The sequence below is a fragment of the Chelmon rostratus genome, chromosome 8 (genome assembly GCF_017976325.1).
Source record: "Chelmon rostratus isolate fCheRos1 chromosome 8, fCheRos1.pri, whole genome shotgun sequence".
Lineage (NCBI taxonomy): Eukaryota > Metazoa > Chordata > Actinopteri > Chaetodontiformes > Chaetodontidae > Chelmon > Chelmon rostratus.
In genome coordinates this window covers 20016104-20043565 of record NC_055665.1, presented here as the reverse complement: position 1 = coordinate 20043565, position 27462 = coordinate 20016104, and the positions used below count along the sequence as shown (strand labels likewise).

Sequence of the window (27462 nt, the reverse complement as noted above, 5' to 3'; positions counted from 1 at the left end):
TGTGGGACTTAAGCTTTCTACCTCATGATCTTCACAATCTGCCCCAGTTATACCTGCATATCTCAGCTTTTAGTTTAAGATGTAGTGTTATATAATTTATGATCGCTGGTACAGACAAGGAATGCACTTACCTGCTGTCCTTTATGTTGGCCTTTTAAATACTGTGAAATGAATGGGTAAGGCTCTCCGAGGTCTTACATAAAGTCTTAAAGGCTTGTAAAGTAGATACATACACATTAACTCTAAAAGTAGTTCACTTATAGGACTTCTTCTATAGTCACTTTGTCCTTGAACATTCCAGTTCAAGAACAGATTATTTTACGAGTCAAAGTTAAACTTGAAACTGTGTCTTCATACTTCAAAATCAGTCACTCTCTGAGTTTTCTGAACGAACGAACAAACAAACAAACCGCCCAGCCAGCTCTCTTTCTGTCCTCAGACCGACTTGGAGATGGTGACTGAGGATCTGGCACAAAAGGTTAATCGGCCTTATCTTCGGACGCCGCGCCACAAGATCATCCGTGCGGCGTGTCTGGTACAGCAGAAGAGGCAGGAGTTCCTGGCATCAGTAGCCAGAGGAGTGGCCCCCAATGACTCTCCTGAGGCCCCCAGGCGCAGGTAACATATAGACATGTGTCAGTGTAATCTTTATTAAAAAAAACAATACAGCAACAGTATAACAGCACTGCAGTTTGAAATTATCAAAAGTGACTAATTAGCTTTGAAATTTCAGCAACACACTGACAACATCTCTCTTCCTCATTTGCAGTTTTGCCGGCGGAACGTGGGACTGGGAATACTTAGGCTTCGCATCACCTGAGGTAACAGGGAGAAATAAGCCTTCATCAGTTTTCAGTGAAGGCTTGTCAGTTAAAATGTCAGCTGTGCTGTTTGAAGCCCACACTTCAACAAAATGTGCATTTGTCTTTTGACACTGTGCATTATAGTCTGACAGACTTTGACTCAAATCCACATCTTTGTATTTGGGATATTACATTTCTCATAACTTATCTTAACAGATTAGAGGCGCCCAGTTGACATGTGATTTGATACATCTACAGTATAAACATCAGTAGTATACTATAGTAAAATACAGATCAGTTGTTTAAATCAAATTAAGACTTTTTCCACATACATTTGTTGGATATAAATCCTGCACTCGATTATAGAGAACGCCACCACAACATGCAGCCAAATGAATGGATTAATCCTCACAGAAAGCGCAGTCACATAATATTTGCTGCTCTCATCAGCAATCACGTCCATGTTTGAGCCTTAAAGTGGTTAATCAGTGTGCTTGAAACAGATACCTGTGATTGGTCACACTGTTCATCTGTGAATAGTGAGTGCTTGATTTGATGTAGTAATGCTGGCATTTCTCTGTTAATATCACGTCTAATCAGGTGTAATTAATTTCAAATCTTTCATCATAATTATTATATAATAAAATTTCATTATACCCTTTTTAATATAGCTGCTTTTACTTTGGCTGTGTAGCAGCGCTGACAAACCATGATGACCCAAAGATCACCATGTTATTCAACACACTGGAGCAAGCCAGATGGTGCAGCGTTCCCCTGTGCGCCCAGCTGGAATGATTAAAAGCACAGTTCTCTGGCAACACCTAAGCAGGTTGCTGCCGATCAATGTGCATTAGCAACAGGCGTTTCTAGTTAACTTTTACAGTCATAAAAATGTCAACCACGTAATGATTTGATAATTGACTTGCCTCCTTTTTCTGCACAACTTGATGCATTCACTCAACAGTAGTGGATAAGTCAATACACTGCAGTTCCTACGCTAAGTTTCCATTACTATTCATTTTCCAGACTGCTGCAGCTTTTAAGCGTACAGGCTGTTCATCTGAAACACTCCACTCAACAGTTCCATCTCTTAGTGTTGTGTCCTTCTTAAGTGTAAAAAACACAACACAAAAGTCCAAATCTTACATTAAACCTAAGCCTCTTGAGTTATTGTGCAGAAAGCAGGCATTTCTCTATCGACAGGAAAACAAATGACAAGATCAGTCCGCCAGTTTGATAAATGAATTGTCAGAATCCTTATCCTCTGCCTGCGCAGCACCATGCAGCGAGGCATAGGTAAAGCTCTGTAAAGCTTTTGTTTACTTATGGCTTACTGAGTAAACAGCCACTGCTGGACAAACGTTTGTTTTTATCCAAACCTGGACCCACTGTGTTCATTTTGCTTTTTTTTTTTTTTTTTTTTACTATTTCCAGGCTAAAAGCTGCAAGCTACCAAGTTAGTACACTTAAGTTGATGCTTGTGTGCAATAGACAGTACTTACACAGATGCCAGTAATGTCTGAATTCCTGTGTTTTATTTAGCATTCTGCCAAACATAAAATGTGGCATTATGTTAAACCAGTTCCTACATGATCCAGGCAGATCCTCTGTTGTCTGTAGATTATAAAATATTAAGCCTCATGATATCATGTCCTGGTTTTCTCTCACTGGTTGCTCATCTGATCACACTGGAAAAGTAAAGTAGCAGGCAGCTTTTTGACACACAGTTTGTTTTGCCACACTGTTGGTCTTAACTGGAAGCTACTGTGAATACTGTCTGTCTCTTATGCTGACTATCATCTCTGTCAGACTGTAATGGGTATCTATTTGTTTACTGTGCTCTGTTATAACATTGATTCTTCTAACATGTATCATAAAAACCAGCTGAAGCACACACAACTGCTTAAGCATATGCACCACAAGAAAAGATTTAATTAAGCTAGGTGCACACTACGAAGACATGGCTTATCTTCAAAAGAGCAAATTATCATTGTAAACTCAGGCGAGATGTTTATTTCACCTCTACCCCCTTTTCCTCCTTCAGGAGTTAAGTAAGCTCTACAAACCTTCAATGTTCTGTTGTCAACAAAATTACTTTGGACATGAGGATGCTCACAGTAAATGTTGTGACCAGATGCTGAACACCGAGTCATTCTAAGAAAAAGTAGGCTTTTATTTTTGTCCCCTAATTAAGAGCCTCTGTCTCTCAGCTGCAGTAGTTAATGGGGACGCCATAGTAATAATCAAAGCCTGATGACACTGCCTCACAGGCACTGCTACAGATGGTCTGCTCCATGGTTCTTACAATGCCTGCAGATCACTTCATAGTGGGCTATTTTTAGAGCGCTGCAACATGAAAGACAGAGTTTGGGTGGCAGACTTTTGATTATATGAATGTGACTCAGTGACTTTTGCAAATGTATGAGATGATTGAATGCAGTTGCAGCTTGATTATTTCCTGAGGTAGTGATAGATACATGTGCAAATTCAGTCTCTGTCACCTTTTCATGTTGGTCTACAATCAATAGAGTATAGTAGAGTACAGAGTACCCATGTATTTAGCTTACAAACTCTAAGTTGGCAGTGGGATTGAAACTTGCATTCAGTTTGCCATTGACCACTTAATATTGTACATATATATGCCTAAACGTCCTTATTTTATCACTTAATTAGGCTGCATTATATATATCATTCATCGTCTAATGCCATCACATGATTGGATCAAAATCATATCAGTCATTGATCTCAGTTCAATTTATACAAGGAACCATCTCACACACACTTAGGACATGAATATCTGATAATTAGAAACATGTTTATGTGCACACACCTACTACACTTTGGTCCTTTTTTGTCATTTCATCTAGACACACTGTGTGAAACAGTCTGTGTTAATCATTTAATTTAAAGTGTGCCAGAAATAGCAAATTAGAGTTTCATTGTTTGTCATAATAATAAAAAGTATGCTACATAGTCTCACTCCCTGTAACACAGAGACCAAGCAGTATTACAACTTAGCTTTAGGCGAGCTAAATGTGGGGTGTTACATCATGTCATGCTCATAATAACTGAGCCTGGACAAAATGTTTAGAATTCATTCTGACTAGTGTTTTTAAAAAGTCACGTAAATTAAATATGTATTCACTGTCAAATACGTATTTCATTGACTTGACTTTTTAATAGCATAACTTTCACATTTGATAAGGCATTCTGATTGCTTTGAGATTAGTCGGGCATACACAGGTAGTAGTGTCAAACATCTGATTCTCCTGATTCATTTCCAGGTCCCTTCCAATGAGTGTGTGCTCTGCTTGTATTCAGCCTAGACTGGAGTCTTATGACTGAAAGCTTGGTCCGAAGATGAAAGGGTTTGAATCAGTCTCTAGGTGCTGATCTTCCCTGGAACAGATGACTCAGACCATATTTGGAGAAACTGCTTCACCGCTTGAATCAGAGTTTCCAGTTAACAGATTTAACCTATTAAAACCAACCAAAATGTGCAACTGCAGCCTCAGATCGGCAATATGTGGCAATTTGATGAGAGCTGGGGACATTCTAACTGCAGGATCAGAGCATTTGTCTAAAATAAGCAATACAAAGCAATGTAAACATGGTGTTAATTGATGATATGTCTTTACTTAATTGTATTTTTTTGTGTTTGTTTTTAGGAGTATGCAGAGTTCCAGTACAGACGGAGACATAGGCAGCGGAGGCGAGGCGACATGTCCAGTCTCCGTAGCAACACACCTGACCCTGACGACCCCAGCGACAGCATTTCAGGTATTGCAGTGGACATACAAGACTTTCCCTCAGGGGCCTCTACGGTTTTTTCTTGGTGGTGGAGTCTCATATGTGAACTTTCATTTGTTGGGTTGCACAGTTAAATTCTTCACTCATGCGGTAATCCCATGATATCACACATGTGGCTGAGGTGAACCTACAATCTCCTGTTCTGATTGGTGTTTTTACATACGTGCATGTGTGTGTGTGTGCGTGTGTGGGTGTGGGTGTGTGCCTTTTTGTGGTAGTAGAGAGATGTCGGCAAATTAGAGGAGGACAAATGCATGGGTGCACAACACAACATAAAAAAAAAATAGGGTTACTAATCTATGACAAAAATACTATATATCCATGAAATGGAATTACACTGTTCCTGTCATCCTCTCTCAACTAATTTGTACAGAATCCAATTAGGGTACTGGCCCAAACATCGGAAAATCACAACTGCTCAAGTTCAACAAGGCAATACTTTCAATCCATCCGTCTTGTCCATCACATTGCAGCTTTGTTTTTGGCTGTGTGGAGTGAAAGATGGACGACTTTGCAGTTTTAAAGCCAGGTATTAGGTTCTGTTGTGCCAGGAACGATTAATTGATTTCAGATATCACATTAGTGAATTTCCAAGGGGAAATGCTGAAGCCGCATACTGTGTCAGGTTGCTATTCCTTCATTTGTTTGCAGTATTCATCAAATGATTTTCCTAAAAGTGGTCATTAGCAGTGGGTGAAATTTGTGTCCAAGTGATTCAGTCCAATGACAGTATTTTGACTGTGGGTGTTTTTGTCCATTTCTTTTCCACAAAGACACACAGGATATTGGAGGTGGACGTAGACAAGGTCCTCTGATGGTGAGTGCATAGCAATTGAGTTTTCATCTCATTTCAAGGCTCTCGGCCTATGAAATTTTTCCCACAATGTCAAAAAAGCAGAGCATTAATTTAGCTGAACAGATTTCTGAAGGGTTTTCTTTTCTAATAGTCACTGTGGTTTGACAAAGCAGGGATAACAACATTTTGCTTGACCAGTTTTGGGTTTCATTTTATTTTATTTATTTGATTTTTCTAAAGGCAAAAAAAATGTTTCTGTACAAAATAACAATGATAATGTACAATATATGTAAATGTTCGTACATTTAGACGTGAAGACCTCCATTATTGTCCAAAAACTATTTAAAACAATGATACTCAGAATGTCTACATCTGCAGTTCTAAGCTGCTGCTTTTACTTCCCTCGCCAGTCGTTGCTGCAGGTTGGCTTTAACTGCAGGTGTAAAACTTCTGGTGCTCTGTAACTGGATGATACTGGTTTAGCCTTCATCACTAACACTGTTAATTCTGTATTTTCTCATAGGGTCTAGGTTCTTTGGATGACGATGACCCTAACATTCTACTGGCCATTCAGCTGTCACTTCAGGACTCCGGGATGGCAGGGGGCGGGTCCAGCCATGACATCCTTGCCAATGAAGCCTCACTCGGCGCTATCGGCACCTCCCTGCCTTCGAGGCTCGAGCAGAATGCTCCAGGTGTAGAGGTCCTCACCAGAGCATCCCTAAGCAGCTCAGAACTGCTGGAGCTGGGAGATAACTTGGCTAGACTCGGCAACATCAACATCAGCAGCCAGTACTCCACTACCACTGGTGTCACCGCCTCTGTACAGCACTGTGAGAGTCACCACCGGACCTATAGGGCTTCTGTGCCGATCCCAGTGGGTCCAGGTGGCAGCAACTCGTCGACAGGTCTCTTCTCCTCTTCCAGTGACACCATAGATTCGACCACGTGCGGCAGCCATGACCCATCTTCGTCCTCTGCGCTAGGAGCAAATGCTAATCTGCTGGGCAACATCATGGCTTGGTTCCATGACATGAATCCTCAAGGTATCACCCTGGTCCCCTCAACCTCCTCTGACACTGACTCAAACCTCGGTGTGCTCCAGGCAGGCGGAGGTGGGTGCCTGCAGGATGAAGAGAAAGGCGGAGTTGTCCTGCCTGAAAACAGGAAGGCTCAGGAAATGATGGCAGATGTGGGTTTCTGCTCTCAGAGACTGAGTGACATGGAGGAGAAGGAGTGTGCCGTCGCCGAGAGGCCGACCCAGTTAGATCTCGTGGGGCTGGACACCATGCCGCTACCTTACATGGCCTCCCTTGACACAGGTGACCATGCAGAACGAGGAGGCTCGAAGGTCTGCCATGTCGACACTCCGCAATGTGACTCCATATCCGATCAGCTGCCTAGCACCAGCTCGTCTGAGTGGGAGGACCAGGTACACTTGGTATGAAGTAATGGCTGAGGTGGGAAGAAACTTTTTTTAGAAAGGCAAAAAAACAAAACACTATAGATTGCAAATTAAATAGCGCTGAGGAATATGTGTAATAGCTATTCAGGCGGAATGTATGCAGAAAGAAGAATGTGTTCATTGGAACGTGGGGAGGAAGTATTTAGACACTTGGCTTAGTCTAGCACTGCAGTTAGATGGGTTTTCTGCGTTTGCTGTATTGCAAAGAAAGCACTAACTGAAAGAGAGATTACATTTGTCAACAATTTTCAAGGATGTATTTCTTAAAATGATTCTTTGTGATAGAAATATGAATATGTTACCTTTTCTGAAATCAGTTTTAGAGGAGATAAGAGACTTTAGTGTAGTGCAGGTCATTTTTTCCCACTGGAGTAAAAGCCTACTGTATGTGTCTGAATCAGGTCTGAGAGGTTGTTAAACTGTACATATGAGCAAATTAATGTTTTGCTCCAATATTCAACCTGTGGGGTACAGGCTGGGAATTAGTTTCCCACTCCTGTCCAAATCTGCCTACTTTATAGGTGCCAAACACTGACTAGCAAAAGCACAATTTGCAGTCACCAAGTGTATTCTTCAGAGCAAATTGTGCCTGCTTGTTACAATCTCAACCACTCAGCTCAACTTAAATGTGAAAGTGTCGAGCTATATTTTTCTTTGAGATTGCGGCTGAGTGATGTTTTCAAGTCTCACTAAATCTAAAAGCTGTAGTGTGCTGTGTAAATCTGTAGTTTAAGACCATAATGGTCGTGTACTTTATTATGTGAACATTCACACAAAACAATTTAATCATTTATATGAAAAGTTGGTGGCCTGCTGGAAAACATTTCAAAATTGTGCTGACAATGGTTATTCATCTCAAAGCCTCAGTCCTAACACACTTTCAATGGGAACCGTCTTCTAATCTTCAAAAGCAACAAACAGTGACTGACAGGCCCGGAGGGGCTGCTCAGTGTCGCTCAGTTCAGTAGATTCTGAAGTTCATTGCAGCCGGCTTAAATTAATGTTTGAGTACTGCAGCTGAATGTGGAGTGTGACAGACTAAGTAGACAGTGAGTAGTCTTGTTTATACACTGCAGGAAAGGCCAGTCAAAGAGATAATCAGCCAGTCACATTCACACTTTGATGAATTAATTAATCAAGCCCAACTTACTGTAATTTATCTCTGGGTTCCATTTAAAGGACCTGTGTGTAGGATTTAGAGGGATCTATTGGAAGAATATGTCAGAAATTGAATTCATTAGTGTGCAATCACCTGAAAATAAGAATCGTTGTATTTTTGTTACCTTAGAATGACCTCTTTATATCTAGGAGTCCACCATGTTTATACAGTAGCCAGAACGGACAAACCAAACTCTGGCTCTAAAGAAGGTCTTTCACGTCTTTAGCAGCCACTGTAGGTTCTCCTACACGCTTTGAAGGGGTGGGTGAGGCGAGGGGTGTTCAGCTGGTTGCAATCTGCAACCTCACCACTGGATGCCAGTCCTACACACTGGTCCTTAAGGTGTAATATTAGCAAAGCCTTGTCAAAGCTCTGCAGATGTCCCAGCCTGCAGGGTGTAATGCACAGAGAATCCATGAATGTGTATTGCATCTCAAACACATGGTGAGGCCATGTCTTTGAAACGGTTCTCTACGCAGTTAGATACAGTGCCTTTTCTGTCATTCACCATTGTTTCACACATCTTTCTGAGTGCTAAGTACACTGTTTTTACAGTGTAAACACAACAAACACCTGTTACCTTAAAGTTATTTCTCTCATAAAATTTCTACTGTGTAAACATGAGATCTTGATTTTTTTTTCATCAAAATGTTTGTAGCATGAGACTTTTTGTTGGTTTTTGTAGTGTCATGTTAATGGGTAACACTGACTTTAAATGATTTGGCTTAATGGGTAATGGTTAATGTCATACTTTCAAATCTGTTCCCAGATATTTTGGAAAAAAGGTTTCATTTCTCTCATTTTTTGTGCATAGGGGCCTCTTGCCCTGCAGTTTGAAACAGTTGGCTTTTCTGTGGTTTAGAAACTAAAATCACTGTATTGACTTAAGAATGAATTGACCTACTGTATGTGTATCATGTATCTTACCTGACAACACTAAAAATGGAGGAAAGTTGCAATATAAAGTTGGTATTTATTTGAAATAAATCAGATCCGTTAAAGAAAATGGATTGTGAATAACCAATATGAAATGAAACACATTGATCAGTGTTTTACCTTTAAGACTTAATTATGTTTTTGTACAGACTAATGTCTGACTGAAGTAAATCTAGCAGAAATAGAGAGTAACATGAAACCTAAAGATGGTGATTGCTTTGCAAAGTGTCTTGAAGTTGTGAAACTGAGTGCCATACGGTTAGTGGAGCTTGGTTCGTGTAAGTGGATTGGAGTTGACATATGTTACCCTTTTTGTGTAACAGTTTGCTGTGCATGAAATGGGTTGAAGTCTAAACGGGATTTGTACTTCCTTTGTATGTCCAGGTGATTTATTTTAAAATGGCATATAACATTTTGTAACTCATTGAGATTTTCTATTGTAAAGCAACTAATCCTTGAAATGCTATTTGCACTTTCATAGTCTATACTTGATACATTCCCTCTTTATATGAAAAATGTTTGTGTGATGCCAATAAACTATGTGTTGAGTTTTAATACATGTTTGTTTTTGTTATTGGTCACTGACATACTACAGTACTAAACATAAAAGAAATCACAGAGCACCCTTCTGGTTTTTGAGTTGTAAAAGGCTGCTAGAGTCTGTCCTTTAATGGAGTTCGGTTGGTGTCTGGAATTTGGTTTTCCAAAAGCATCTTTGGGCTTCATTTAAACTACAGGACAAATGACACAATTTGATTCTCTCAACAGCCAGAGCTGAGCGGTCAAGTCGCTTAGCCACTTTCTATTTTACCGTTGACTAAAAGCTCAAGTGTCACATTAATAGACTCAAATATTAATCACATGAATTATACAGTAACTTTTCCCTGAAGGTAGAAATACATGCTATAGTATTAAAATCTCACAGTATTAAAATCTCCAAACACCTATGAAAAAACCCAGCATATTAAAGTTTATAATAGCATTAACCCTCATGTGTGGACACGTCACTGCTAATTTAAATATGATGTCTGAAGGACTAAACAGTGGGTTGTGAGTGTAGATATAAGATGTACTAAACAGTTTGATATTGTGTCAGAGGAGTTTCTGTGGAAAGGCCTGTCATGGAGGTTCAGCGTTAGCGGCACAGCCCGATGAGCTGCAGCAGGAGGAGGAACAGGAAGACGATGTCCAAATAGAGGTTGAGAGCAGCAAACACATATTCCTCGGGAGAGACTTCATACTTCCTGTGTTTCCCACCCAGGATGAGCTGGATATCAAACACCAAATACTGCAGAGAGAGACGAGATGCTTCAACACTGACGTCTGAAGGCAGCGTGTTAGTGAGATGAAAGAGACGGAAAGCCGGTTTAAAGAAGCAGTCTGAAAGCAAACACGGCCAGTGTTTCTTATCTTTGGGAGAGGGCACTGTGCAGACAAACAGGCCATGCAAATAATCGAGTTGTGCAGCCGAAAATAAGTTGTGACTTGCTGCTGACAGGCTGTTCGGCTCTGTGTGCAGTCGCAGTTTGTTCCACCAGCTGACGGGATGGGTCACAACATTTGCTGTTAATGCCAAAGGCACGCAGAGAGGTGGCTGTGAAAATGAAGCCTACTGCTGTTAAGCGGTGCATAATTGAAATTAAAGGGCACAAGGACATCAGAGTCTCTCTCTTTGCACTAACGACTGTGACAGACACTGGAGGGAGGCGGCTCGGCCCTGGGATCAGATCTTACATCGCATGCACTCACTTGACATTAAGCCTTCTTTAATGATGGTTTCTTTCATTTTAAAAGGTCATTTTCAGCATTTTTTCGATTCAACCTCTGTTGCAGAAAGCCATATTCTGTCATTAAAGACTGAGCGTACTTACTAAAGAAAACAGCAAGGTTCCCAGGGAGGCGTATAGGATGTAAAGATACTGTTGAGAGAATCAGAGACACAAAATCAGCAGAGGCATTCAGCAGCATACAGTAACTGACTTTATACTGATCTGTGATTATTTCCTCCACAAATACAGCTAATACATAGCTAAAAAAACCCCTAAAAAAAACCCCTAATTCATTTATTTTTTCAAATGCTTGCTATTTTCTATCTTGAAATGATTCAATGTGCTTCCTGCAGACACAATCATGCATGCTTTTATCCCTTTTTTCCATTCTAGTTGTTCTGTTTGGTAAATATGATTGTAAAGGCTGATAATGGGTGCACACAGTATACTTTAAGAAAGCAGTGCTTATTTTCTGTTCCGGTTAAGTTGGAGTCATGTAAAAACAGCAGTTTAAAAGCAACGGGAAGCTTATTTCTGTAAATTTCCTGCTTAGGGCTAAAACACTAACAGCCGTCACAGTAAACAGCAATGTATATTTAAATGCATCAGTCTGAGATCAGTGGTACTCCTGAGAGGTTTCAGAGTTCGTGCTCGCTTCTTTATAGTCTGCTCAGTGCACAGGTCATTGCTCGTACATGCTGCGGATAAAAGCTATGAAGCTGTGTGTACCGCCTGCTTCTAACTGCAGTTTCATTTCATTTCTCACTGCAAACGCAGGTGTAAACACAGCGGCTCCTTGATTTACCTGCGACCGGAGCATTGCGCAAAGCAATGCAAACGAAAAGAGGGTCCAGGCAAACACCCACAGGCTCCCGCTCGCTGCGGTGAAGTCCCACTGGTGCCAGAAAGAGGGGAGAAGAGAGACACACTGAATGTGACGAGCCTCCCAAACAGAAAACTGTAGACAGAACATCTCTCATTTACACTCATCATTGCCATATAAAGCCAGGGCGCTCAAGGTCGCCTGCATTGCAGTGCCGAAGATTACTAAATGATGAAGACATATTGCGGTTCAACACACAAGAAAATCTTAACGATTTTGGATATAATGATGCTGGATAATTAATGAACAAGCTGCCACGCAGGGCAGGCGCAGAGGAGGGGAGGGGAGGTGGCCTTTTGGCCTGCATGCCCTTTTCAGATGGACAGAAAAAATATGACAGTTACTACAGGAGAATCACTAATAGTGATCACCTGAGGAGCTATGAGCTAAACATGCAAGGCAGGCCGTATGACATTTATTTCACAGACAGAGACGAAAAAGCTCTGCGACCTGCGTGCAAGTGCAGAGCGACCATAAGTGGTGCAGACACTTTTTCTATTCATATCACAGTCTATAAGCAGGCTCTTTAAACCTTATTTCTACAGATTAATGAGCAGTGAGCATTTAAGAAGACATATTATTCTCACCTGCTTGCTAGTTTTATCTAATCGAAGCAGTAGAAATAAATGTCTGCTGCTTCTTCAGACGCAGTAAGTGGCAAACTGTGTGAAATGCCAAACTGCATTTAGAAGCAATTAAGAGGGACTCTGAATGCAATTTGACTTTGGCCTACATCTATTCCACTTGTCTAATTTCTTGCCCCACTGACTGTATGATTACTTTTGTTTTGAATGTGAGCCTTTTATGGAAGCAGCATGCCAACGACCAATGAAGTGATTCTCAAAAGGTCTCCTCACTTGTGCATTTTGACTCTTGTGAATAAAACATCCCGACTTTTAATGTCACTTTCATGTTAGACCTAAGCTATTTTATATAAACCAAGTGAAACATTCACACTCTGTGCACAAAATGAAAGAAAATGCAAGCTATCTTTGTGGAGAATTCAGGGTCAACTCTGATGTATCAGAGTTGTTCAATTATTATTCAAATTCTTTGTTATTATTATCACTTATGAACAGAAATGACCTTTTCAATATTGAAATGTATCTTCCTGGACGAGCATCATGTCTCCCAGTGTGTCCCTGAAAGGGACCTTTCAGAGATTAATCTCAGAGTGTGTTTGCTTATTAGACATTTTATGGTGAAAGGAGGCAGAGAAAAGACGAAGGGGGGTATTTAGCGAATGACAAAAGGCTCCAGGCCACTTCTGCACTCAAGATTTATGGCATGAGCCTCAGCCAGGACGGCCCAGAGGTTTAACTCTGTCCCAACACCGGACATGAGGAATTAACTTGATTGACAAATACACTGATCTCAGCAGTAATCATAGTTTTGCTTGGACAGCAAACTCATCAGAGTTTTAAACCTCTGCCGGTGCCTGCATACAGTGCACCCTGCATGAGAAAACCTGGCCAACAGCTCAGCTTAACACTTTTCCTCTGACTGCACAGGAAACACAGCTCAGTATCTGGACATTTACCTCTGATTGGATAGCAAAGTCGCCGCAGTTTATGAAATTTCACTTTTGGCTGCATAGCAAACCGAGTTCAGAGTGTGTGACAGATCTTACCTTTGACTGCACAGCGAACAGAGTCAAGGAGAAGGACACCAGCGCCGTTGCCCCCACAGCCCACAGAACTGCTTCGGCTTCAAAGTACCTGCAGACGGAGATATCAAACAGATGCACTGTGGGAAAGGCAGCCCACAGTATGTCTAACTAGTCAGCATGCAGTGTGCATATACATGAACAGTGGGGTTGTGTTCTATCCTAATAGGGAAACATTACTTTCTTAAAAGAAATGTGGTATTTTTTCATTTAACAGTCTGTATTATGTATCTAGAGTGATGGCAGGGACCCCCCTCTGGACGCCCGCTGCATAATGTATTGCCTATGTTCATTGCACATCAGTTACAGTGCAGTTTCAGCTATGACAATGTCCTATAAATATGATAATTCTAATTTATTATTGATAGTCAGGCTTCAACCGATGCCTCTTCCCGTCACACTGACAAGCTGCTAAAAAAGAAAAGTCTCACAGATGGAAAAGGTAAGTCGTGTTTACGCAGAAAAATTGGTTTCGAACTATTTGCGATGCTCGCGATTTATCTTCAGCCCCAAACCCCTTTTTAATTTGGCAAACCGGCACTGATAACATCTTATCAGGTTTGATGGCTTCATTGCTGACATCCAACACGGCATCAGATATGGATCAAATAGGGTTATTATTGTGTAAATGAGTCAGCATCAGGTGGGGATTCATCCTCGGAAACAAACACTCACGCTGCCACGGAGCCAAGCATCAGGCCCTCTGCAACAGTCTGAGACACACAGAGAGAGAAACAGAGTAAATACATGACAAAGAAACGGTGAAATAGAGCTGGTGTGGTAGGGGTTTAATTTGATGCCTGGCTGGTACTTCTACTCACAAACAGGCCCAGGGCGATGAAATTGAGGGGGACTTGACGACGGAGGTTGCCACAGCAGGATAAGACCAAGATGAGCACAAGCACCACCGCCCTATTTCACAGAGAATATAGAGTGTATCGTAAATAGCAAATAAACAGGCTATGAACAGAAAGAAAGCCCCGCGTTCAATATGTGCATTCAGCGAGTGCATTATTCATGCACGGCGTAGCAGGCAGCTTCTTGGATTGGGAGGCGCGCCGGGGTGACAGTTTGTGATTTAATTCTATGGACTTCCGTGAGAGATTTCCATTTGCGAAACTCACCACCAGGATATCAAACTGGCCAAACTGGTTAAAAGAAGACGGTGTGCAGTGTCTAGACAATATGGCTGCTGCTGATAGCTTACATCATGGAGAAGGAGAACCAGTAAGTGTCCAACGTCCATTCCCTGAGAGCGTCCCTGTTATTCGATAAGAGAGAGGGAGAAAGGGTGGAGAAGTGTTTAGTGGAGGCGCCATTTATTTGATAGAGGCAGCGGAATGATTTGATTAAATATTAACAATACAGGGCATTGTGCACATGGGAGCTGAATGCAATTTATGAGAATAAATTACTGTAGCAGTGTTCTACCACATCTATTGTACAAAACATATAAAGCTTTCAAACTACTGCAAGCAAAAATATTATATAGCAGAAATGCCCTTTAAGTCTCTACCATCTAATCTCACCTCACATATTCATGATGATTTGAGCAGTGCAGGCCTGCACCTTCAAAGTTTTCGAGGGGACAGCTATGATACACGGGCTCCTTGCAGATGCTGTTACGTGCTGACAGACTACACTAAATGTGGATAGATGGATGGCTTCCTGACATGGATTAGTCTCTTTTGGATGTAATTCCCTTGTGTGTTGGTGCCTCACCAGTAAAGAAAAGTGCAGATGATCCCGATAGTCACCAGCAGCTGAAGCATCAAGGTTAAGCAGACTTTCCTTATGAAACCTGAACAGAAAGAAAGACGCAGGCTCATAGAAAGGTAGAGAGACGGGAGAAAGACAGACAACAACCACCACTGAGAACTCTGCCAGAGTGAGGCAGACAGGCAGGTCGGGCTGTTTATGCTGCAAAATGCAGTTTGTAAATGGTTCTGTTTTCATCAAACCCACATTTCATCCTCTCATTTAAAGTGATTTGTGTTGCGTGGGAGGTGAAGAGCTGAGGCAGGGTACGGTGGAGATCAGGAAACAATTTTCAATTTGAAATCAATTTCAAGAAAACACTGCAGAGCAAATGAGGGAGTAAATATTGCGGATCCATTTTCAGCTCTGACCGTGCAAACCAAAAACATATGAGCTTCTCAGGCTCTCAGCTCGTCCCCCCCGCCCACTCCTCGCTCCTTCCAGCCCTCACCTCTTCGTATGGCTGCGTCGCTGAAGGCGCTCTCCTCCAAGCCTTGGGAGTAGTCGGGTGGAGCTTGGCCGTACTGCTGCTCGCCTCCGGCTGCTGCCACGTTCACAGGGTGGACCATGTTGTCGTAGGTGACAGGAGGGGAGACCACTGCAACGTTCTCCTTCCCCACCTGGCTCGTCCAAACCAACAACAACACAGCTAGTTCAATTCTACTTTTGAGCAAAAATCATGACTCTTGAGCAGCGTCGTCTTCTTGAGGTGCATTAATGAAAAGAAATCAGTCATCCCTGAGTAATCAAATGGGCAAACAGTGTTTTAAGAACATTTTATGATGATCAAAGGCTGGTAGTGTGTGTGTTTGGCTAACACTAATAGTAATTAAATCAAAATGAATAAGAAACAAACATGTTGCTGGCTCAGTACCTCATTCCCGTTTCTCCCATGAGGCTGATAAAAATGTTTTAATGTTGGGACTGACCTCATAACTCATCCCTGTGTAAGAACTGGGTCCATCGTAGTGGGGGCTGTACGGAGGAGGGCGAGGTCCATAACCACCATTGCTGCTGCCTCTAGCCTGGTCCATTCCAGCAGACGTGAGCAGATCTTTTCATCAACTGAGGCACAAAACTGGCAGGAGGAGAGGTGTCAGAGTTGATGGCTGAGACACAAAAGCATCCTTCTGAACAGCGTCAGTGCTTTCAATCAGTGATGTTAAACTGGCAAATGGGGCATTGTCAGTGTGGAACAAATAAAAGGGCAATTACAAAATAACACATCACATCCATGCCTAACACCCAGAATTATGGCCATAAGCCCCCATTTAATAGAGCTGTATGTATATTTAATGGGCAAATAGGTTGTGGTTAATTGATGTCAAAGGAAATTCAGCCGTCACCAAGGACAGACAGACAGTTAGTGTTGAGTCCACACAACACTATCAAAGAAACATCAGCACTGTATTTGAATCTATGGTTTAATAAGTAACAACACACTCTTATTGCATATTAGTAATTAACAATGACTTTTGAACACACTGCAGGGATGAATCACTTGCCGCCTACGACGTACAACCACATTTTGACTTTTCAACTCTCGTCGAACTAAAACCTGTGAAGATACATTCAAACGTGTTGTCAAATATTTGAATGAGTGGACTTTGTTTCTGTTCGCTTACACAGCCAGAGAGGCTTGAACATCACTTCCGCGACATGATGAATGAAGCTCTTTCACAAGTACCCCCTCGTGTTCTTTAAGTGTTCAACAAGTGATCAATTGCTGTTTCACTTAGGTCTGTTCTCATAGATCAATTAATTACAGTTCTAATCCATTATAATGTGTCTTACCTCTGCTGTGACGGCCAGGAATCTGCCCCGCTGCTCTTCCTGTTGTGTCGGTTCCCCTTCAGGGCAAAGTCTACCTGCTATCAGTCGGTTCCCACAGAGACGGGACTTTAGCTCCGGGGGGAAGAGGATGTATCCCTCATTAGGCTCAATGGGATGTTCAGATGAAGTTCTTAAAATGTCACGACACCACCCGGGCTGGAGCTTCGTCATAGCAAATCGTCTTTACCTTTTTATTTTACCACTGCTGTTTCACACAGGCCAACAGAACAAGTTAATATCTAACTATATCTAAGTTAATAACTATTTCCTGTAACGACAGAGATGAGCTTGTAAAGTGTGATTAGCCTCTGACATTTCAGTGTGTGTGACACAGAAAAGGTAAATGCAGCACAGTGGCTCCTCTGCAAGCCTGGGAGTCACGTGACCATCCTGGCTCACCTTGGTTACACATTGATAGCAACCTGCCTGTGGAAAGCATCCAGTGAGGGAGAAAGACCAATGAATGATGAACGCCATCAATCCGACCTGCACAAAGGGGTTATTGTTACTGAGTCACAGCAGGGAAGACTCGCTGAAGATACAGTGTATGCTGAAAACACATGAAGTAACGTGGGTCAATACAGTCTGAGTGAATCGCCACCGAAAGGGATCTAATGAAGACTTCACCATGAATGAGAAACTAGTCCAGGATGAGTCTGTCGTCTATGAAAAAAGACACAGCTCAAATAAATTGCAATTTCCACTTCTTGGCCTTGATTACACCAAACATTAAGCACTTTAACGTGATATTTAAAGTGATTATGCCTCAGACACATAATTAGATACTCACCTCTAGATGGCAATCCAGCCTTTTTTTCATGGTATGGATGAGCAACCAGCAGACCTCCTGCCTCATGTACAAACACTCAGCAGCTCTGCCTGGGTTGTGATTCAAAAGACAATGACGCTGCAGAAGACACATAAAAAAGATTTATAAATGACCGTATCAGCAGATAAAAGTGAGGTTTCATGCCAAAAACTAAATTCCAAATTCACTGGATCAGTGCACACGGCAAAAAAAATAAAAAAAATAAATGAATTTCTATCTGAGAGTTTTTAATCCAATCATTTCCCTGCAGCACGGAGAAAGAAATCACACTGTACATCAAGCAAACACTGGGGGGCACTAGTCTCCTGTGCAGCTTCTACTAATTGCAGTGATTTGGTTGTGATTCTCCCCCCTCTGTCGCTGCCACCTCCCCACCCAGCCAGCAGCACCAAATCCTCCAGAGAGCTCCCTTAAATCAGCTGCCTCTTCATTTTAAATGCTGGATCAAATCCTTCATTTCTCTCACCTACGTGTGACATGTGATGTTCTCGTTTCTTTCAAAGTGCTGCTGAGACAAAAGGGAACAGTGTTTTTCCTGTTAAGACTGCAATAAATAATCATTTGAAACAGGGGAATGAAATAAAGACTTGCCACGCATGTTTGAAGGGACAGAAAGCCTCACTGTGACAAACACACATTCTCGCTCTGCTCTCTGCTGATTGGTGTGTCAGTCAACACCGGCTGGATTTACACCGCCTGCTCAAATCTGATGAGCTTGCTCTCACCTATTCATGAGATCTCAGCCGGATTTGAACGGACGGCACAATAAACAAAGTCACATTTGAGCAGGCAGTTGAAATCCAGCCTGTGTTGACACACCAATCAGTGCGGAGGCCAGCGCGAGGGCGCATTTAACACAGATCTGATTGTCACGGCGCTGTCCAAACAGCAGCAACACATGAGGCTGAAGCCACATGGAGCTGAATGTGTGCAGAGCACAGAGCTGTGTCCAGACCATGATACACAGGAGGGAGGGAGGACGGGAGGGAGGACGGGAAGGAACGAAGGAAGGAAGGAAGATAGATACCAGGATGGAAAGAAGAAAGGCGGGATGGAAAAAGTGTAACGAAAAGGGATGACAGGAAGGATGGGCAACAGGAAGGAAGGTAGGAAGGAAGGCAGCATGTGAAGAATGAAGGGCAGAAGGAATAAAGGAAGGAAAGACAAGAGGAAGAGAGTGAAAACTAGATAGATAGATAGATAGATAGATAGATAGATAGATAGATAGATAGATAGAACTGAAAAAAAGAAGAAAGGAAGGGTGGAAGGAAGGCAGATGGCCGGACTGAGGGACAGACAGACTGGGTCTGTTTTCTGTCTGGATGCAGACAGACTGTGACAGCTCTGTTTTGTCAGACTGATGCGATGCTCTTTGGGGCTTTTGGGAGCGAGGATCACAGAGGGGGGTGTTCTGGTGTCACAGGAGAAGGAGAGATGTAGCCATCATGTGAGTCTCTCTTTCCACTGCGTGCAGCTGTGAATTACTGCCTCTCCGCCGTTCTGGCCACAGAAGGATTTATTTGGAGAATTGAAATGGTGGTTTGTGTGGGGCCTCAGAGAGCCTCAGCGCAGGTCTGGAGGTCCGTGTCACTCGACACGTCTTCATTTCTTATTTACAACCCTCCTGAAGCTGCTAATGTAGAATTTTCAGCAGCATGTACCGTACGGCTCTCACTACACAGCGGCGCTGCATGTGTTGCTGTAAATAATGAGACAGATAGCACTATCTGTGTTCTATCTAATAATATCAGCTAGCCCAGCCGTGTCAAGTAATATTATTTCACTAATTAAACATAAAAAAATTAAATAAATTGAAACTTAAAAAACAAACTTAAAATCCACAATCCTGACACAACACTCTGACTTACTGTGAGGGCCAAAACAGAATCACTTCATGGCTTCATCCTGTTTCGCAAATGAGCGCAAAACAAAAGGCACAGCTGCACTCAGTCTAACTCAATGGACATAATTAAGTGAATAAATGACTATTATCCATAGCTGATTTAATATATTACACTACTGTAGCAGACAGCACAAAACTGCAGATGAATTCATCCTTATTAGAGGCAGAGTTTACATTAGCTGTGCCTACAAGGAGCATTACTAAATGATAAATAATCTCCACTAAACTTCTGTCTAAACACTGTACAATCAATGATGAGCGTAATGAAGTATTACTAACTGTGTTGCTGATATACCTGAGCAACATTCACTGGTGGTCCAGGATAATAGAGTTACTGTGTTTTCATCTGTGGCTCTGTCACAATTTGTCTTCAAAATAATCACATTAAAAGGAAATTAAGTCTCCTCTGACATCAGTTTGGATCTGTGAAATTAACTCACATCCAGTTTTAAATAATGTTAATACAGTGGGACGCTTAATACAGCTCATGTAACAAAATACGCAGGTTTAAAGAGTGGGGGCTCAAATAGCTTGCAAGTGTCACAGTGTATTTCCTTTAAAAACAATACAGCAATACAGTATATATCTTTAGGTTACTTGCATAACCCCTGGCTCTCCGAGAAGCATGAATGAGCTGTCAGAAACCAAGTGAATCTCGAGACCTCAAGGCTAATTAGCTAAACTGTCCTCAGACCAGAGCGGATGCTTCCATCACTTGGCGCCATTTGTTGCTGGTCAGACTGCCTTGTGCCTTCATCATGTTTTTTTTTTTCTGGCGCTACTCTGGCTGACTGGATAGCATGTGTTAGTTACTTCTAACTGGCTGATGACTGCAGGGGCCCGCGGCCACCTCACAGCCTACATATGCCCCCTCAGAACAAGCTTGCCCAACAATTATCACACCAGGTAATTTGTCTCTCTTCTTCTGCAACATTTCAAGTAGTGATAGTGAGACATCAAGACAAGAGAACTTCAGTTTGAAGTAGAAATTGAAGTTGTTTAAGTCCTGTCATGGAAGCCCCCGGGGGACTTTATTAGAATGATAATGCAAACTTACAAATTAAATGTTAATTTTGACCCAAATAACTCACACATAAATGGAAACTTATAATGCTATTGCAGAATGATATTTTGATTTTCAAGTTTGCATTATCATTTTAATAAAGTCCCCTATGGGCTTCCATATGTAATGGTTAAATATTGCATAGGCTCTTCTATCCACCCAGCTATTGTAAAATCAACTTGAAACCTATTCCAGGAAAGGTTACAGGAGGTCAGGAGAAGGCAAAGATGCACAATATAGCAATATGCAAACATACCTATGGTGTTCAAATGCTGATGGCTTTTGGCAATTTTCTTTCTAACTCGTCTGTGACTCATTTTCAATTTTTCAAGAATACATCAAACTCTTTTTTTGTCCTGAAATAAAGCTGACGATTGTGCTACTTTTACAAACAAAAACTGGAAAATATAACACCAGCACAGATAATGAAGGCCATTATTGCATTATTCATCTACCTTGGCAGCTTACAAAATAACACACTGCTAGTTTTTCGATGTTTCAATGATACAAATTCAGACAGCAAATTGAATTTTCAAGTAGTTTCAAGTTCAGTTTAATGCACAGCACTGACCAAGACCCAAAGCTGTGACAGCTCCTCAGGCATCGCCAACGTCTGGTCTCTAATTACGCTTAAATTACTCTAACCTGCTTCTTGGATAGAGCTGTACATGATGTGAGATCTTGTTTCCAATAACAAAACAGTTTTGTTAAAATTAGAATTAATTAGCTTAATTTATATAAGACAGCCTGTTTTGGTAATGACTGAGCAGACTCAATTTAATAAGCATCTGATTTTATTTTCCCCTGTTACGTGAGCATGAAAAAAGTCTGCAAAACCAAGCCAGTTAATTAGAGTCCATGGAATTGTGATCTTAAACATCCCAGATGGGCCTGAACACATTCTGACTGCTCACTTTTCACTTCTATGTTAGGAGGCTGGGTTTGGGGTGTTGGAGCTGATTCAGAGGAGCGGAGAGTCATGACGCCACGAAAGGATTGAGGGAAAGTTTCTTTAAAGCCATGGTAGTGTCTGACAGGCTGGGTACATGCTGCCAGGTCAAATATAGGCTGGAGCTCGATGAAATCCCTCAGGGTCGAAAGCAAGCGCCATCACCACGAAAAAGTCTCCTCCTCCTTACATGTTCCTGCTGCAGAAATAACTGATAATGCTGAGACTTTATGTGGACTTTATGTGAGCATGAATGACAGGAGGAAATCTACTTGGAGAACACTTTGTCTGACAGATTTTTGTAGATTTTGCAGAAATTACATCAATATATATCTAGGTTTGATGTTTATCACTTTATGGGCAGCAGCATGGTGTTTTTATATATGCACAAACAGAGGCAAACAGAAACAGAGACTTCATTATTTTTCTTTCCCCCTGCACAGCAGATACAGAACCGAAATTTTCAAGCAAACAGGCAAAGCTTGTTCCGTCAACAGTTATTTAAACGTATTAACAAAAGGAAATGTAAAAACACGTTCATCTGATTATATGAGAGGACAAATCGATGCAGCGATTGAGCGTATGGACGCCTGAGATCACATTGTGGCAGTCTCCAGCCTGATCTGGCAGATGATCAAGGCAACAGGAGTAAAGCAATTGTAAGCAAGTGTAAAGAAAATGAAGCCATTGTGAAAGATGGTAGACAGTCCAAGGACAGATGGATGTCTCATCTGTGAAGAGGCCGTGCAGCCATTTGCTGTCAGATGCTCCCTGTCAAAAACTGGGCAGAGAAGATTTGAGTTTGGGCCTTTTCTTCCCTGACAGAATGTATTCAAACAGAGAAAATGGATTTCACATAAGCCATGACAACCACAGAACAATAACTGACAGTGGCATTTCACTGCTGGTATGGCTTTGACAAGAGGAACCACTGCTGCCACCATCCTGTGGTCAAATGTCAGCCTGTTCCTCTCTCGGCTTTACGACGGAGCCGGCTTGGTTAATAATCTCACATATAGACGTTTGAGCAGTTCTTTGACCGGGACAACAGGATTATCTGAGAACTCCTGCAGTATAGATTACTTTTTATTTGCTCAATTAGTCCGATCTCACATCCGAATTACATAGTCAGGGACAATTATATGCATACATTACAATAAATCATGTAATTATATCTTGTATTTTGCCTTACACTGTACATGAAGGAAAAGATCCCAGGACCTCATAAACTTGACTGACTGAAAAAGATGTGGAACGCTCCAAAAACACCTGTTTGGATCATTCCACAGGTAAACAGGTTGATTGGTAACAGGTGATAGCATCATGTTTTGATATGAAAGGAGCATCCTGGAAAGACTCAGTTGTCACAAGCACAGATGGAGCGACGTTCACCACTTTGAGAACACATGACTGTATAAAGGAGATTAATACATGAGCTCAGGAACACTTCAGAAAACTGCTGTCAGCAAACCCTGAACTAACAGGAACTGCTTCCTCATGTGAAGAAATGAAGTGCCTAATATTTTTTATTAAGTATGAATCACCATTCTGTTGTAGCAGACAGAAACCTATTTTTCAGCGACACTGTTGATAATTTGGAAAATGGTTTAATTAGTGCAGACTCCTGCTTCAACCCTGATGAGATGTTTCAAATAATATCCTTCCTGCCTGGTTTTTCTTAACCTCAAACATGTGTCTAAAGACTTGATGCGTATGATTCATTATGTCCTCGCTCCAATTATTGCAGCTTAGAGGGAGTTTTTAGACTCCCTGAGTAGATAACGACAGAAACATTGTTAATATGTACGTTTAACCAGAAAATGGATCACAGCGTGTAACGAAAGGAGAGGTAGGACTGAGATCCCAAAACTCACACAGGCCATCCTCCAAGTGCCTGTGAGTGTGAGTGTGTGTGTGTGTGTGTGTGTGTGTGTGTGTGTGTGTGTGTGCCACCCCTCTGGTGCACTGGCATGTCTTGATGTTATTGGACTCATTTGCTGTGCATATTAAATGATTATATTATAAAGAATTATATTATTAAGGATGAACTTGTATTATTCATGAAGGTGTTTTGGTATCCTTCAGCAACTGCAAAGGCTGAGCTTTCAAAGATGGAAGTATCAAACTTGTAACAAACTTTATTACTTCTTTAGCAAAGAAACTGGAACAAAGGAAAAGAATTAGAAAAAGACAGATTTAGAGGGAGGAGTGGTGAAGTTTCGGGCCTGTGTTAGGAGGACGCTGCCCTCCTAACACGAGAAGAAACTCAAGTTTTTTCTGCAATTCGCACCTCATGTGCTCTTCCGCCCAGAGATCAACTGAATGCCGGGCCGCAGCAAGCCAGCTGAAGACATCCAGCTGACTTGAAAGGAAGAAACCTTCTTTCGAGGGCTGGGCTCCCTCCTGCTCAACGCCTTCATTTCTAGCTTGATCACAGTTAGAAAAGCCTGTGACAAATTCTGTCAATGCTGCCGCTGCGTCTCCTGTACAGCCAAGTGGGTGCACTGTGAGGAGGTCATCACCCCGCCGCCTGCTGAGAGACAGTCGGCTGAAGTCGCCATGTGGGATGCAGTGGATGCCCGACAATACCCGAGAGCTCCAGGAGGCTCTCGACCAGAGAAAGAGACATATCAGCTGTTCAAGCTGCTACGTGGGGGCGAACACACCCGAGAGTAACAGACCAGCGCTGCCTCTCCTCTCCTTCCTCCAGATCAACCTCTCCCCCCCGGCCACCGAGCAGCAGGAAACAACACTTCTCCTGTGATATTGGGTTGATGCTGCAGATTCAAAGCAACACTTTAGAAGCGTTAGATCAAAAATTAGGGTTTCCAATCAATATTGTTGCGTTACCTAATTACTTCAGATCATTTCTTCTGGCTTCCCATCTGCCTCAGCTGTTTGCTCCTTTGTGTTTCCACTAATTGATGCATCTGATTAGGACATCGTGCTTGATCTGGTCTGATGGTCCTCATTCACAAATTTGGTATGTTGCTGCATTCGTGAAATCAGTCATTCAATCATTTATTCATTAATCGATCATGGCTGTATTCTTTGCATATATTCATGCATTTAGCGTTTAGCATAGCATTTAGCCTATTAATGGTCACATTCATTTGTTCATTTAATTGCATGTGCAGTGATGTTAGTTGTGTGTGTGTGTGTGTGTGTGTGTGTGTGTCGGTAGTTGTTGTGTGTGATCAGTAGATACTGTGTGAGTTAGTGGTTGTGCTTGTGTGTATTTTGGAGTTAAAAACCTTTCATTCATAAAGAGCCTGGTTGTGTGGTTTTGTGTGTGTGAAGCGTTAGGGTCACTATACATGAGTTAAGAACTCTGCAGCAACCTTCACACTGAGACTAAATTAATTTGATATCATTTTTTCCTTTTAAAGGGTGTTGCCCAGAGGTAAATTTAATGCAAGTTAAATTCTGTTATTTAATATAAATACTATTTCTGATAGCTGGAAGCTAGTGTGAATCCGCTACTTCCTTTTAACAAAGTAAAGTTCTTTGCTATAATAATTTAATATCCCTCAAGGTAAAATATGCATCATGGTGCACCCTCAAAGCAGCTTGAAGGCACCTGAGGATTTTCCACCGTACATTTCTTGTCAACCGGTTACGGGCGCTGTGTTTTTCTCTGGTTGGATCAGAGGGCAGCGCCGAGGACGGGAAGACAGAGAGGAGAATTAAACTGGGGATGAAGGCTGGTGCAGCTACAGAGCAAATTCTTTGGTACCAACAGCCATGTGCCAACTGTGAGGCAACAAAGCAGAGCACCTGCAGTGTCTGAGTGAAAAATGCTGCACTGTATTTTAGATTACTGCGCTTAGAACCATTATGTTTCTTTGCTGTATGTACAATACGCTGCCTCCGTGGTGACGGGGAATATAACCCGAGGCAGCCAGCATGACATCAGATGTTATTAGATATGGTCTGAGGACAGCCACCAAATTCACATATTCAAGTCGAACCTATTCAGTCAGCATCTGGAAAGTGAATGTTGAGACAGTGTAGCTGCTGAAAACAGGAGACTAATTTTTGGATTGTTTATAATTTTAAAGTAAAAAAAACATCACATCTGTGCAGATATTTGTGTTTTCACATTTCACACTATGTATTTCATACACTAAGATGCATCACAGCATTTTCAAACGCACAGCATTAAGCAGCTCTTTCTGTTTTGCAGTTGTTTTTGCACAGTTGGGAGTATTTCACTAGAAGAGCGTAGCTCTGTGTGCTGTATTTACTCTGTTTCTGATTTTTGCTACAAGGCAGGAAAGGGCATTGACAAGCAGCTGTGAAAAGCTGTATTATATTAGAATTTATCAGGTAAAGAAACTGTGGTTTCTGATTATGACAGTGACTGTAAAATCATCCAAGACTGACCTTCATTATATTGATATCAATAGTAAATGATGTTTTGGAAACTTTTCTGTATAAACCAGTCAGTCTGGAGCAGAAGGAGACCAAAGTACAAGCCAAGAAAAATCCAATGTCCTTGTATAGGATTTGAAGGACTGCATTAAGTCAATAGATGGAGCCCTCATTTAAATTAGATTGGGAGCAGATAACACGTATTCTTACAACGCTGCTCTGGTCCAAAGAGACGGCTCAACAAAATTTAGCTAAGAGCCAAACAGAAGTCGGAGCAGACTGCTGGGACAGTTTGGGTCATCCATCAAACAGTCCCTGACATCAGGAGAGAATGTAGCCGCCTCCAGACCCCCCACTTCATGCATTATGTTGCACACAAGCACCATAATGCACAGCCATTATGTACAGTAAACAGCTAGAATGAAAAATGCTGTTTTACTGCATGAGTGATTTGGATTTATCAACTCAGAGATAAAATCTGCCAAATTATCCACAAAAAGATCGCACGCTCTTGAATCCCAGAATGCAGCTGTGCCTTTGTGTTTTTACGCTTTGGACCTGGTCTGAGCAGGAGGGCGTCCAAAACACACTCATCCACTGATCCCTGACTCCACGGCTGCCCGTCATACCCGACGCACACACCACGCCTGGTGCCTCTCCTGCAACTGAGGCCCCGGTAGGTAAGTTCATGGACAGAAACTAAAACACTGAATGGAGCTAAAGAAAGAAAAAACAATCTAAATAGATAAATAAATAAAGCTGTTCTTAGACCTGCCACTTAGCTGACACAAATCCTCGCCGTGCACAGCCACGAGCGCTCTCTCTGTGCCGTTTAATGGACAACTTAAGCCGTCCTCTTTCAGAAGGCGCTGCAGGCACAACTGTGGCACATTAACATCAGCAGAACACTATGTGACTATTCCTCGAAGGACAAATGTGCTCAATCATATGCTTAGATAGCATCGTATGTTGCACACTTTCCCCTCCCCTTCAGTCTTCTGCCGAAATGAGTTCCACTTCCTGCAGAGCATGCATGATAGCGAATCCAAAATGTCAGCGTCCTGTGATTTATAACACGCTCCTTCACTGAGAGGTAGTATATCATGGCCAAACATTCATTGATAAGATGAAATGTCACGCACTAATTCATGGCTCATAGCTGCAGTTTTTCCTCCTCCATGTGTCTCTCTAAATGTTGCAGGATAAATAGTCTGATCAGTGTGCAGAGGCACAGCTTTTTCACAGAGTGTGCAGGTACTGTATGCAGGCCTGTGATCTAAGAATGGCCAAACGGGCTCCTGTATCATCCTGTCGGGGTTTATTTCTCCATATTGAATTTTAAATATATTATTTCTCCATAGGAACCTGCTCACTATACATTATCCCACTTAGAACACGGCTTACTACTGGAGCATTCAATACTGTGACACAAAATAATGATTAAAACATATTTTATTGATTTAAAA

At 41.9% G+C, this 27462-nt stretch overlaps 2 protein-coding genes across 2 annotated transcripts in view; one reads left to right on the top strand and one right to left on the bottom strand.

The window, feature by feature from the left end:
* The window catches only part of LOC121610568 (ankyrin repeat and IBR domain-containing protein 1-like), a 37967-nt gene extending 28443 nt beyond the window's left edge, over positions 1-9524 (top strand). Inside the window, exons 16-20 of the mRNA XM_041942745.1 lie at positions 440-618; positions 770-821; positions 4472-4583; positions 5387-5430; positions 5933-9524. Of these exons, the coding sequence (XP_041798679.1) occupies positions 440-618; positions 770-821; positions 4472-4583; positions 5387-5430; positions 5933-6856 (1311 nt within the window). The 3' untranslated portion in view covers positions 6857-9524. The remainder of the gene's footprint in view (positions 1-439; positions 619-769; positions 822-4471; positions 4584-5386; positions 5431-5932) is intronic.
* A 580-nt stretch (positions 9525-10104) lies between these two features.
* zgc:110410 (uncharacterized protein LOC553618 homolog) lies at positions 10105-16079 on the bottom strand. Its single transcript, XM_041943360.1, has 10 exons — positions 15971-16079; positions 15497-15694; positions 15010-15088; positions 14495-14548; positions 14109-14199; positions 13963-14000; positions 13252-13339; positions 11544-11633; positions 10841-10888; positions 10105-10257 (listed from the first exon to the last, which is right to left on the bottom strand). Exons 1-10 carry the CDS (start codon positions 16077-16079, stop codon positions 10105-10107), a joined length of 948 nt encoding a protein of 315 aa, XP_041799294.1.
* Positions 16080-27462: the final 11383 nt, after the last annotated feature.